Below are 12,847 nucleotides of genomic sequence, written 5' to 3'. Positions count from 1 at the left end.
CCAATTATAAGACACAACTAAAATTAATACATTAAATATTATATATTTTAATTAAAATTCATTATATTGATAATATATCATCATTACATAATATATTCAAAGTCATTCTCTACACCATCAACAACAATTGGTAACTTGGGGCCTCCAATAGAACTAAAATCATACTTTCTTTCTAATATCTTACATAAGTCCAGAAAGTACCATAAGTGATTTCTCTGATAAGTCAACCAAAACACATTATTTCACTCATTAGAGTCAGTTGGCTGAGAATGGTTTATGACCTAATCATTTTTAACTCTGTATAATAAATATGTTTTGAATAATAAACTTGTCAAAATATCTTCTTGTATTCCTTCAGTGACTATGAATGCTCCATTTAACCAAGCCTCTCTACATGTATCACAGTAGGCCTATTATGCACTTTTTGGAAGTCTTATATTCTATTGTTTACAACTACCTTCTATAAATCCTTTAAATACAATTTCTATTTTTTTTTCTAAAACTTAATCACTGATTTTCTACCAGTCCTTATAAATAACTTTTAGCTTTACTTAGATAAGTAGAAATGATTCCCCGGTATGCTTAATATATATTTTTAAATAAAAACACTTGTGTTTAACACATATCAAAAGATTAGCCTTCAAATAATAAAGAAGAAAAGATAAGAAGAAAAGTTGTCTTCTTTTTTAAATTAAAAAAGAAAAGAACTCTTGCTATAACTAAGATCTTTTATAAAGATTATTATTTTGACAATTAATTAGGAACAAAAACTCAATTTTCTCTGAAGAAAAACTCAATTTAAAAGCTTAGAACAGGACTTCTATTGTACTTGAAACCTTTAATGGATACAAAGTTATTGCTATTAAACTAATATGTAAATGGTTCATGGAACCATAATGTAGGAAATCAATATAATCATTCTATCATTACAAGTAAACTATGAAACTTAACTATGGTTTTTCACAGGCACATCTTCAAGTAAAGTCGGAAGGGGTCTACAGAAATGCACTAAACTTCAAGAGATAGGAATCTACTCTAATCATTACTGATAATCCTACAGATAACCAAAGTCAGAAATTACATAAGATTTTAAATTAGTTCTATATTGAGACATACACAAAGCACGACACCGTTTGTTTTTAAGGACATAAGAACTGCCATACTAAATGAGACCAACAGCTCAATTTGCTGAAAATATACTAGTACCAAAGGACCTTTTGTGAGAAAACATAATTGTTCTCTATGGTAACCTAAAAAATTTGTAATCATACTTCCCACAAATCTATAATTTCTTACTCAAGCCTGCCCCTGCACCCTTATGCTCTCAGGATAGGCAAAGTAGAGAGCCTAGAGTACTGAATAACTTGGCTTTGGTTTTTCTAGCTCTTAAAAAAATTTTATTTTAATTCTTTTTGGTTCTTAAATTTGTTAACACCTCAATCCTAACAAGAGAGCTTAATTCTTCTGGTTTGCCTCCATTACTATTCTTAAAGATGTCTATTCGCTACTGTACATTCTAGTGACGGGAGCATGAAGTCTTTGTCAGATGCTTTATCCATAATAAGTTATCCTGCAGTATCAACTGTACTATGTTTTATTCAACCCATTTATAAGTATAGAATGAGACAAGTCCACACATCTCAGGGAATCTTGTATAGTTCTTTTAATGAATGAAAACTGCAGAAATGTGGAACTATGATCATGGTCTTGTGCCAATCTCAGGTACAGAATCTCCCAAGTAAAATGATATGAAATTGGAAGAATATGGGACAATGAAAAACCTGAGGAAGGGATATCTAGGCAATTAATCTCCTTTCAGCTTTCCAGGGTCCTGGAAAGCCCAACTCTCCACAGTCCACGACCATGTTTCTGAGCTTACACCAGTTTATCTGGAAAGATCTGATATTATGTTTGGTATGAATATCATGATTACAAATCCATTTCCATTCTACAAATCCATTTTATTCTACTTTAAACAAACAAAAACTGAAAATTGCACATAATGAATTTGGGACGGTTTATGGATGAGAAGTTCACATAGAACTCTAATCAGAGAACCAGTGTGCAACAAAATAATTTTGGTCATTTATCAAGTGATTTGTAAATTGATGCATATTTAAATGTTTTCATTTAAAATAAAATGTTTAAGACATATATCATTATTAATGACTTTATGCTTTAATCTCTTTTCAATTAATCAACCAACCATGTATATGCTACTTCATTTATAAAGTATATCAAGTGCCTGCTATACTGGTTCTCAATATTGACTGTGCATCAGAATCTCCTGTGGGGTCTTTTTTAAAAATGCATGTGACTAGGCCCAATTCCTAGAAACTCTGATTTTCTAAGACTGGGTAGAGCTAGAAATCTTTCTTTTAGAAAGAGTTAAGAACCAGTGGCCTAACAGGTAGTGAGCACCCTAACAATAATAAGAAAATAAAATATAATTGTCTCCCAGAGTTCATAGTATAATAGTAGTGACAAAAAAATCTTTTTTAACCACAATAAGTTGCTAAATTCACACTATAGCAGATCCTATAAGCAAACAGAGAAGAGGAGGAAAAAAAACCTAACTCTGCCTGGGGTGGGTAGATGAGGAAGGCAGTGGTCAGAGCTGGTTTCATATAGATGGTGTTTCAACTACAAAGTAATGAAAAGTAACTGGAATTCTCTAATTATATTAAAGCTGGAAGAGATATTCTAATCTGTAGCAATAAGCTAAGAAAAGGCGTTGAGATATGAGAAAATATGGTGCTTTCAGGGAATACAATATATTTAGGGTATCAAGGAAATGAGGATGGAAAGGTAAACATGAGCCCCTTCTGAAAGGAACTATATAAAGATCAATTAAACAGTCTGAAGTTTAGTGTATAGAGCAGTGGTTTCAAATTGTGTTCATGGAATTCAAGTTTGGAAAAGGCAGTTCATTACTGCACAAACATCATGGGCATTCAAATGCATACATACTGAACTTAAAACATTGCAGTAAACCGATGCCATTAACCTGTTTTTTGCTGACCTTGAACAAAAATTTCTTCTACCATTTCTCTTTTTGAACTTCATATAGATGTGTCACTGATTATAAAGGCTGTACTTTTACTTTTTTAAGGTTAGCAAATATCCTACGACCTGTCTATGGATAATATCATACAACAAAACCAAATATAAAAAACAGTTTTTTATTTATTGGCTGAATAATTTATTATAATTTATTTTTTTAATGTACACCAATAAAGTACCATATTTATTTGTTTTAATAGGTGTTATTTTGCTTGGATTTTACATAAGACCCTTGTTTCTAGATCACCACTGCTCTAGGGAAACCAACATAGAATTTTTAGCAGGGAAAATGACATAATTACATTATAATTCAGAAATAACCATTATTATAACAAAATGAATTGGAATAGGGTAAAACAAGAGGTGACAAAATCAGTTAGGAAGTGATTTCAAGAGACCAGGCAAAACAAACACATGAAAGAATACTCAACATCATTAATTAGAGAAATGAAAATAAAAACTACAATGAGGTATCACCTCACACGGGTCAGAATGGCCATCATCAAAAAAATCTACAAACAATAAATGCTGGAGAGAGTGTGGAGAAAAGGGAACCCTCTTGCACTGTTGGTGGGAATGTAAATTGATACAGCCACTATGGAGAACAGTATGGAGGTTCCTTAAAAAACTAAAAATAGAACTACCATATGACCCAGCAATCCCACTACTGGGCACATACCCTGAGAAAACCATAATTCAAAAAGAGTCATGCACCACAATGTTCATTGCAGCTCTATTTACAATAGCCAGGACATGGAAGCAACCTAAGTGTCCATCGACAGATGAATGGATAAAAAAGATGTGGCACATATATACAATGGAATATTACTCAGCCATAAAAAGAAATGAAATCGAGTTATTTGTAGTGAGGTGGATGGACCTAGAGTCTGTCATACAGAGTGAAGTAAGTCAGAAAGAGAAAAACAAATACCGTATGCTAACACATATATATGGAATCTAAAAAAAAAAAAAAATGGTCATAAAGAACCTAGAGGCAGGACGGAAATAAAGACACAGACCTACTAGAGAATGGACTTGAGGACACGGGGAGGGGGAAGGGTAAGCTGGGACAAAGTGAGAGAGTGGCATGGACATATATACACTACCAAGTGTAAAATCGATAGCTAGTGGGAAGCAGCCGCATAGCACAGGGAGATCAGCTCTGTGCTTTGTGACCACCTAGAGGGATGGGATAGGGAGGGTGGGAGGGAGGGAGACACAAGAAGGAAGAGATATGGGTATATATGTATATGTACAGCTGATTCACTTTGTTATACAGCAGAAACTAACACACCATTAAGCAATTATACTCCAATAAAGATGTTAAAAAAAAATGGGCACAGGTTCGTGGTGCCCCAAAACAATTACAATAGTAACATCAAAGATCACAGATCACAACAAATATAATTATAATGAAAAAGTTTGAATTATTGTGAGAATTACCTAAACGTGACACAGAGACATGGAATGAGCAAATGCTGTTGGGAAAATTGTTCCAATAGAATTACTTGACGCAGGGTTGCCACAAACTTTCAATTTGTAAAAAGCACAGTATCTGCAAAGCGCAATTAAGCAAAGCACAATAAAATGAGGTATGCCTGTATACGTTATACTTTATACACTGCAGTATTCAAGGCTCAAATTGTCCCAAATTTGGCCAATGTGAACTCCTTGAAGTTGACCCCTGTATCCACACAACCCCAGTGGTATTGAAAGCATTCCTGCTTTCTGGCATATCAAGAGGTATCAAGCTCATCTGGTACACTTCCTGCCCTGGACCTAGAATCAGCCATTCTTTTCAAGGAGCCCTTCTTCCTTTTGTTGGTAAATGGCTTTCAGAGACTATGATCAGCACTGGGGATGCTCACTTCTACCAGACTGTCATTATTATTTCTATGCCCTCTCAGTAAATAAAGCTAGGAAATACGTGAATTTCAGAAAGAAAACTAAATCATGCATTCATATGGATATTTCCAATTTAAGTGAACAATTAAATCATCAATTATTATATTTGTATCCCTTTGCCTTCACACTGAAAATCTTGGTTTTAATGACATTAACATGATTGCGTATTTGCTTATGCATATACATAACATATACATATATAATGTATATTATGCATAAAATAGTTTCAAAGCTACAAGACTAGTATTACTACTAACAACAGAACTATCAATTGTGGGACTTCCCTGGTGGTCCAGTGGTTAGGACTCCAAGCTTTCACTTGCATGCTTTCACTTGCACAAGCTGTGTGGTCAAAAAAAAAAAAAAAGAACTATGAATTGCAACTGAATATTTCATTGTGGTTCTTTTTGCTCTTTAGGATATACCTCACCATGGAGGTCCATTAAAAGTTTGAGTTTTTTGTTTTTTGGTTTTTTTTTGCAGTACGCGGGCCTCTCACTGTTGTGGCCTCTCCCGTTGCAGAGCACAGGCTCCGGACGCGCAGGCTCAGCAGCCATGGCTCACGGGCCCAGCCGCTCCGCGAAATGTGGGATCTTCCCGGACCAGGGCACGAACCCGTGTCCCCTGCACCGGCAGGCGGACTCTCAACCACTGCGCCACCAGGGAAGCCCAAAAGTTTGAGTTTTAATGTCATTTGAAATAATTGTTCTTTTCTGTGTGATTTATACTATCAATTTTATATACTCCTAGGTTGTGGTATATACTATCGATTTTATATACTCCTAGGTTCATTTGTATCCATTTGTTTCAGATTTGTAGGAGTTTTTTTCCTTTTTGATCCAAATTTTTTAATTATATGAAATGTTCACTTGTTCCAAAATCAAAACTATAAAACAAGGTGCAGTCAGAGAAGCTTTTTAAACACTTTATCCCTCCTTTTCACAATAAAGGTGTTTTTTAAGGTTATGAAATTGGACTGAATTGTTAAAGAGAACCTGATACCAGAGAGAGATTCAACAGAGTGCATTGTTAGTAACAGTTACAGGGGGGAAATTACATGTTAATGAAATAAGCCTTATTCAAATCAGTAAACATGTTATAGATCCAAAATAAATTTTACATACACACACACAAAAAAGAAGAGACCAGGCAAGAAAATATGGTGGAATGAACAAGTACTGGAGATGGTGAGAAGGGAATAAATTGTAAAAATACTAAGGAAATAGGATAGAATTTGACAACCAATCAAATAATAGAGAGGAAGATAGTTTTCAAAAGAGCAGATTCTTGATTTGTACTTTAATTTTGGCCATATTAAAAAGGTAGAAGTACTCAGAAGGTACCAACTGCTTAGTACTCAGAATAGAATGTTCTTTGCACATATAATCAGTGAGTCCAAATTAATTCCCCATTTTAGTAACAGTTTTAATTTTGGAGTTTCTTTAATGCATCTTTACACATTTTATTACAGTCCAGGTAACCTAAAGTCATATAACCACTTTTTAAAATTAACTATATTCCTATCTAAAGATGTCACAGAACTTTCCCCATTTAGTGAGATTTCAATACTATTAGTGTTCAGCTCACATAGCTTTCTATCCTTATAATTTCTTTGAATATTGTTACCTAATATTTTATAACCCACTGGTTATAGTCATTCCACCAAGAACAAGGTGATTTTAAAACTTTAACAATCATATAAATATGCGTTTCACTGCCTTTTCCAACTTATACATTGCCTTCACCTAATTGTCTTGTTTGATCTTCCCAACTACCCTCTTAGGTAAGAAGAGCAGAAATACTTATTACCATACTACAGATGAGAAAATCAAGTCACAAGGCAGATAAATGGCTTTCCAAAGAATATGTGGCTGGCAAGTGGCAGAGCTTTAAATAAAATATAAATTTTCTGATTCCTAGGCCAGTGCTCTACCTACCATCCCATATGTTTTTGAAGTAATACATATTTAACTTCAGCCACTTTGCATGACTGTCTTGCCTAAATAAATAGGAAGGTGATTATCTATCCCATTTTCCTCTCTTGCATTCACCCATTTCCCCTGAAATGTTTTACTTAAAACCTTCTCTACCAGTTTATACCATCAACAGTCCAATGCCATTCTGTTTCAGAAATTTATCTTTTCTATATCAAGTTTACCTCTACTAAAACTATCCTGCATTACTATCATATTCACGAACTGAGAGACTTTGGAAATTTTTTAAGATTCTTGGAATGGTAATAGTAATACATCAAAGATTAGAGAATCAGGGCCTAAGTTCCCTGCTTAGCAGTTCAAATTTGGCCTTTAGGACCCTTTCACATATCTGCCTCATGACCACTGTTAAGCTCCTCCCTAATCTGACAAAATATCTATTATTTCAAAGTGAGGACAAAATTGTATACAACTTTGTATACAAAATTGTATTGTATACAAATTTCACAGGGTAGATTAGAATTAAATCTGTTTATCTAACCTAATTCTAAATAAACTTGCTTTTATGTAATCTATAATATTTTAGTAATTATAGATTTGTTTTTATAATGACCCTACTGGGAACAGAAATTAAGGGAATAATTGAAACTTATCCCATGACACATAATCTGTTTACTACAAAAATAATTTTAATAATTTCAAAAAAATTTGTGTTGAATTACTGAAAAATTTAATACTTAATTTCAAAAATTTACTATTTCTTCTCATGTATTCAAACACATTTATAAAACTATATTCATCTGCATCATATGAATGACTTGGTAACTTTCTTACTGCACATGACACGTCAAAAGCACATTCTTACGCCACCCCCCAAAAAAGGACAATACAAATTATAAATCACTTGATGTCAGAAAATAAAACAATTATCTCTATATATTAACACAATGCTTGTTTTGTAAATTCTCATCTCTCCCCATCAGAAACTCTTTCTTTTGCTTATTTATTAGAAGTTCAATATTAAAGTATAATTACCGAAAATGCTTCCTCACTAAACCAGAACACAGGCTATTTTTGCGTTCTTACAAGTATTAAGCCCATAGCGTTTGTTTGTTTGTTTATTAAGAATTTAAGAATCTGGGTGTGTTTTTATTCAGAATTTTAAACACTGCCACTAGATATTTTAAAATGGACATATTCATCTAGCTCTTATCCACTTAATTCTAGCAACATCTTAATAGCTTTAATCATTTTATACTGAACAGTGAAATAAAATTAGTTTCTCTGAATGACAGAATGGGATTAACTATTTATACATAAATATTAAATTTAAAAAGTAGTCCATTAATGGGCCTTAATATTATCTTGCAGAGTCTACTTTTTATGTTTGCTTATTTCCCTCTTAAACTATCATTGCTTTTTAAGTTGATGCTTGGAATATCTTAATTCAAACTGACCTACCCACAAAATTCCCTGCACCAGACTCTCTGATACTGGCATCTCAACAATTTCCAGTCCCTGGAGTGTTTTAATTCTTTCCTCACAGTAGTAAAATAAAGAAATAATAAGCTTTAAGCCAATTCAAAACTTACCTTACAAATCTGGAAATAGTCTGAAGTCAAGGTTTCCTGAATCTCCTCTCTGAGAAGCCCTGCAGTCCCTCCTGGATGCATGGAACCACTTCCAGCCCCGCCACCACTGTTACTGCCACTGCTGCTACTACTGCCAGGGGAGGAGGCAGTTAAGCCATCCAAAACTTTTCGGAAATTAAACTTCTTCATTTTAAAAACTGTTGAGAAATTCAAAGGAAAGGGTGACTTAACACATGGAATTATACGTGGGTAAAAGTGTTTAGCTTTTCATCAGTCATGGCAGTAGCCAGTCCGCATTTTACGAGCATTGGCTTTCAATGAGTAAAAAAAAAAGGAAAAAAATCAACCTTTGGTCAAATTTTAATTCTAAAATGCATATCTTTGAAAAAGAAAAAGAAAACACAACTCCAAAAGCACCAGTATTCCCTCCTCAGACACCAAATTTTCAAGGGCTTTATCCCCAGCTGTAGCTACGCTTTATCAGCACCGGGGTAAAAATAAAAGGCAGTGTCATCATCGTCATTAGCATTATATCATCATTATTATACAATCAAACCAGAGTCCATCAGACCAAGACTCTCTTTCTTAAAGGTGGGCTTTCCTCCTAAAGGTTGAGCTCAGTATTTTATTTTCAGAAAAATGGTGGTGGGGGAGAGCTCGTATTTATTCTGCCACCACCTTCTGGGCTTTCCCTCATCATCTTCAACGCTCCCTTTTTCTCAACAGGAAACGCGGGGTGGTGAGGGTGCCTTTTACCATTTCCACCCGGTACAGCCCGGACCCCAAAACACTTGCAGGTGACCCACAGCAACAGCCGACGGGAGGGGCCAGCAGCGGCGCCGACTGCCTCCGCTTCCCCCTCCGTCTCCCCCTTCCCTCCCCGAGTCTCTGCCCCCACCCCGCTGCTCTCACCCTCCACACCACCACCACCACCACCCCCGCCCCGCTCTGCCCGCAGCCGCCGCCTCGCTAGCCCGCCCGTCCGCTCTCCCCGCAGCACGTTGGTGGCTCTTGGGGGACATGAGGCAGTGGTGACGACGGTTGCGGCCCGAGTCCCGCCACAGCCTGCTGGGCAAGGAGAGCCGCCGCTCCCGCGGTCCCTCCCCGGGCCGAGCGCCTAGGCGCCGGGCTCTCGCCCGCGGGCGCGCTAACACGCAAACACCCTCACACAGACATTCGCGCGCCCAGCCGGAGCACACGCAAACACCCTCACGCAGACATACGCGCGCGGGCGCTCACGCGCACAGACACACACACAGGTGTGAGGGAGCCAAGGTTGGACGGCGGCGTCGGCGTCCCAGAGGGATGACTGACTCCCGACTTAGGCACCTTACTCAGCCGCTACTATCCGCCTGCCAGCCCGGAAAGCTGTGGGTGCGGAGGGATGCGGGCTCGCAGGCGTCGGTCCGGCCCGGCTCCGGCCGCTGCTCCAGTCCCTCTGGTAGCGAGCGGCGTCCGGCGCTCTCCGAGGTCCTACCGGAGCAGGCAGTCTCCACCGCAGGCTCCGCCCTCCCGCCGTGGGAGGCAAGCCCCGCCCCCAAACCACCCCCTCGCTCGCCCGCCCTTTCTCCCCTGGCTGCTAGGGGCCCGCGAAAGGGGCGGAGAGCTCCGGTACGTCAAAGGGCGGGAGTAGCCTCGGCTCCAATCCTAGGCTCCAAATAGCCAAGTTCCGCGGTGCGAGGCGCGGAAGAAATTTGTGGATAGGTCGAAAGAAGCGCCAATGAAAGGGGGAGGGGAAAATTTAGAAAGGCAGGTGAAGTATTTGATTGACAGCGGTATTGGCCACTATGCTGGGGGGCCGTGCTTTGTGGGCTGTAATTGGCGCTACCTGTTGAAGGACGCAAGTGTGAATCAATAGAATGCCAGGAAGCGTGAGAACTTGGGCGCCTTCAAGGCTACAGGAAGGGTTTCCCTAGGTCTGACTCTGGACAATATTGTGATTTGGGCAACTATTTTGCAGTTTACCGCCTCTGAGCCTCTTCCCGCTCTCCAGGTGCATCTATGGGCTTCCCTCACTGCCGTGCTACTTGTATAATTGCTTAACAGGTCACATCTGCCAAATGGAATGTTATTGCAATAGAGTTTTGGAATATACAGCCTTTCAGATCCTGAGGAATGAATCGCTCACCTTGTTCCAATACGTAGACTTGTCGCTTCCTCCCATTTTCATATATACAAAAAAAATTTTTTAAGAAACATCTCTCTCACTTAGTAAGCCATGTCAAAAATATTTTTTAAGCTTTTTCTGAGTCACTATAATCATTTTGAAAGATGCATGGGAAGATGTGGTTCTGAGTCCTAACTTGCTACTGAATTTGGGGAGTTTTGGACCTCGATTTCTTCATCTCCGAAAATGAAGGGCAGCTCAGGGGACCATAGCAAGCTGTAGACTACAATCTGGGCAATGCAACAGAGCTTATTAGTAATCATCCCATATATTCTTACATTTTAGCGATCTTCTAGGATAACCTCTTCTTTTTCTTTCTTTTCTTTTCTCTCTTTTTTTTTCCTTTGGAGGAAGGGAATGGAAGGGATGAGGGATGAAAGGGGAGACCTGAAAGAGAAATGAGTTGCCCAAGGTCACATAGCAAGGAAATGGCAGAGATAGAATAGAGCACAGTTTTTTTGGATCCTCAGCTCAATGCTCATGTTCTCTTTTTTATTTTTTTAGTACTATTTTACTCCTTTGGAGACCTCCCAAGGACCCCTCCAATACTGCTTAGTAGTCTCTTATTGCCACAGTTAGAAAGTAATGCTCTTGTAGTCAGACATGGTATTGTATATTTCTCCTATCTTATTCAGCACCTGACACAATGTTTCACACATAAGAGGTGCTTAAAGGGTTTTGAACAATTGGGTTATTGACAGTCATTAGTAAAAGATTTATGAGATGGCACCCAATTATATCTAGTTTTGGAGGGGTAAAAATAAGGGTGAAGCAAATGCCATGTCTGATATAAACCCATTTTAGTAGGGTTCCAAATTTTATATTGGATTCCTAACAATGTGTATCTGTCCTTACTCTCTTTTTCTTCTCTTCTTCCTGGCCCATTTCACCTCTAAGCATGGGTGCCTATTGAGGCTGAAGAGTTTGCTTTCCTCTTTTTTATGTCTTGCTTTTCTTTTAAAAAGGGGAGAGGGGAATTGCTTCAACTCTTTGAGAAGTAGGCATTGTGGTCTAAAATAATGGATTTAGATGCCCTCCTCTCCTTCATCAGAAAGTCTATTGGCAACTCCTTAATTTTCAAATAAAGGGAAACAAACCTATAGCAAGTGATCGTTTGGTCTTTTGATGAGAATGAAGAAAGAAGATATCCTAATTCAGCAAAGTGACAGGTAATGTTTGCAAGAAAACCCCCTAAGCTGCTAATCACTAACACTATACTATCTTAGCAAACTAAGTGGTGGTTTTATTCTAAATATTATGGGAGAACTGAGAATGAAAAAGCACACAAAACAGATTGACAAAGACTCTGCTTGAGGACCTGGAGGGAATTCATTGGCTTTCTTGAGTTAAAAAGAGGTGACAGGGCCTCCTTGGTGGCGCAGTGGTTGAGAGTCCGCCTGCCGATGCAAGGGACACGGGTTCGTGCCCTGGTCCGGGAAGATCCCACATGCCACGGAGCAGCTGGGCCCATGAGCCATGCCCCCTGAGCCTGCGTGTCCGGAGCCTGTGCTCCACAACGGGAGAGGACACAACAGTGAGAGGCCCACGTACTGCAAAAAAAAAAAAAAAAAAAAGAGGTGACAGAGTAGATATCTCTTCAGATGGGACAACAAATAGGAATGGGAAGTAGAAGAAAAGTCATCAGAATATATAAATGTTTTCAAACAAATATTAGAAGCCTAAAAAAATATGATTAGAATGAGACTGTGGACTCTTTGAGGCTATTCTAAATATTCTTCTTCCTCCACAGTAGATACATAACACAGTGACTTATACATAGTAAGTGCTCAGTAAATATTAATTTGAATAAATTATAGCAAGTAAAAATCTTCACATAATTGCAGTCTCACAGAGAGAGAGAGAGAGAGAGAGAGAGAGAGACACTGGGGACAAATGATATTATGATGCCAGTTTACAAACTGTGAGCAAAAGATAGAAATGAGCAAGAGATAGGGTGAATTATGTACATGAGGAGACAGCATAAACATTTATAGCCTAAAATTCTTACCAGGTAAGAGAAGCATAGTGAAATATCTATGGAAGCAAATTCCATTCTTAATTAATTAAAGAGAAATAAGATGTTATTCTATAAACCATCTGGTAAAGGGAATGAGACCAGACTATGAAATATACCTTATAAATAATATAGAGAACTTTAGAATTGAGTCAGATACTGAAATTGTAGA

General features: G+C 37.9%; 1 protein-coding gene across 5 annotated transcripts in view; it reads right to left on the bottom strand.

Moving 5' to 3' along the window:
• The window catches only part of STXBP5L (syntaxin binding protein 5L), a 360,323-nt gene extending 350,346 nt beyond the window's left edge, over positions 1-9,977 (bottom strand). For 4 of the 5 annotated variants that reach the window (XM_060010734.1, XM_060010730.1, XM_060010732.1 and 1 more), the window contains exons 1-2: positions 9,824-9,977; positions 8,495-8,691 (exon numbers count right to left, since the gene is read on the bottom strand). In XM_060010734.1, the coding sequence (XP_059866717.1) occupies positions 8,495-8,683 (189 nt within the window). In that variant the 5' untranslated portion in view covers positions 8,684-8,691; positions 9,824-9,977. The remainder of the gene's footprint in view (positions 1-8,494; positions 8,692-9,823) is intronic. The other variant, XM_060010731.1, reaches the window with a different exon arrangement.
• Positions 9,978-12,847: the final 2,870 nt, after the last annotated feature.

This window comes from Delphinus delphis, chromosome 4, assembly GCF_949987515.2.
Source record: "Delphinus delphis chromosome 4, mDelDel1.2, whole genome shotgun sequence".
Taxonomy (NCBI): Eukaryota; Metazoa; Chordata; class Mammalia; order Artiodactyla; family Delphinidae; genus Delphinus; species Delphinus delphis.
This window is presented reverse-complemented; position numbering and strand designations above follow the sequence as displayed.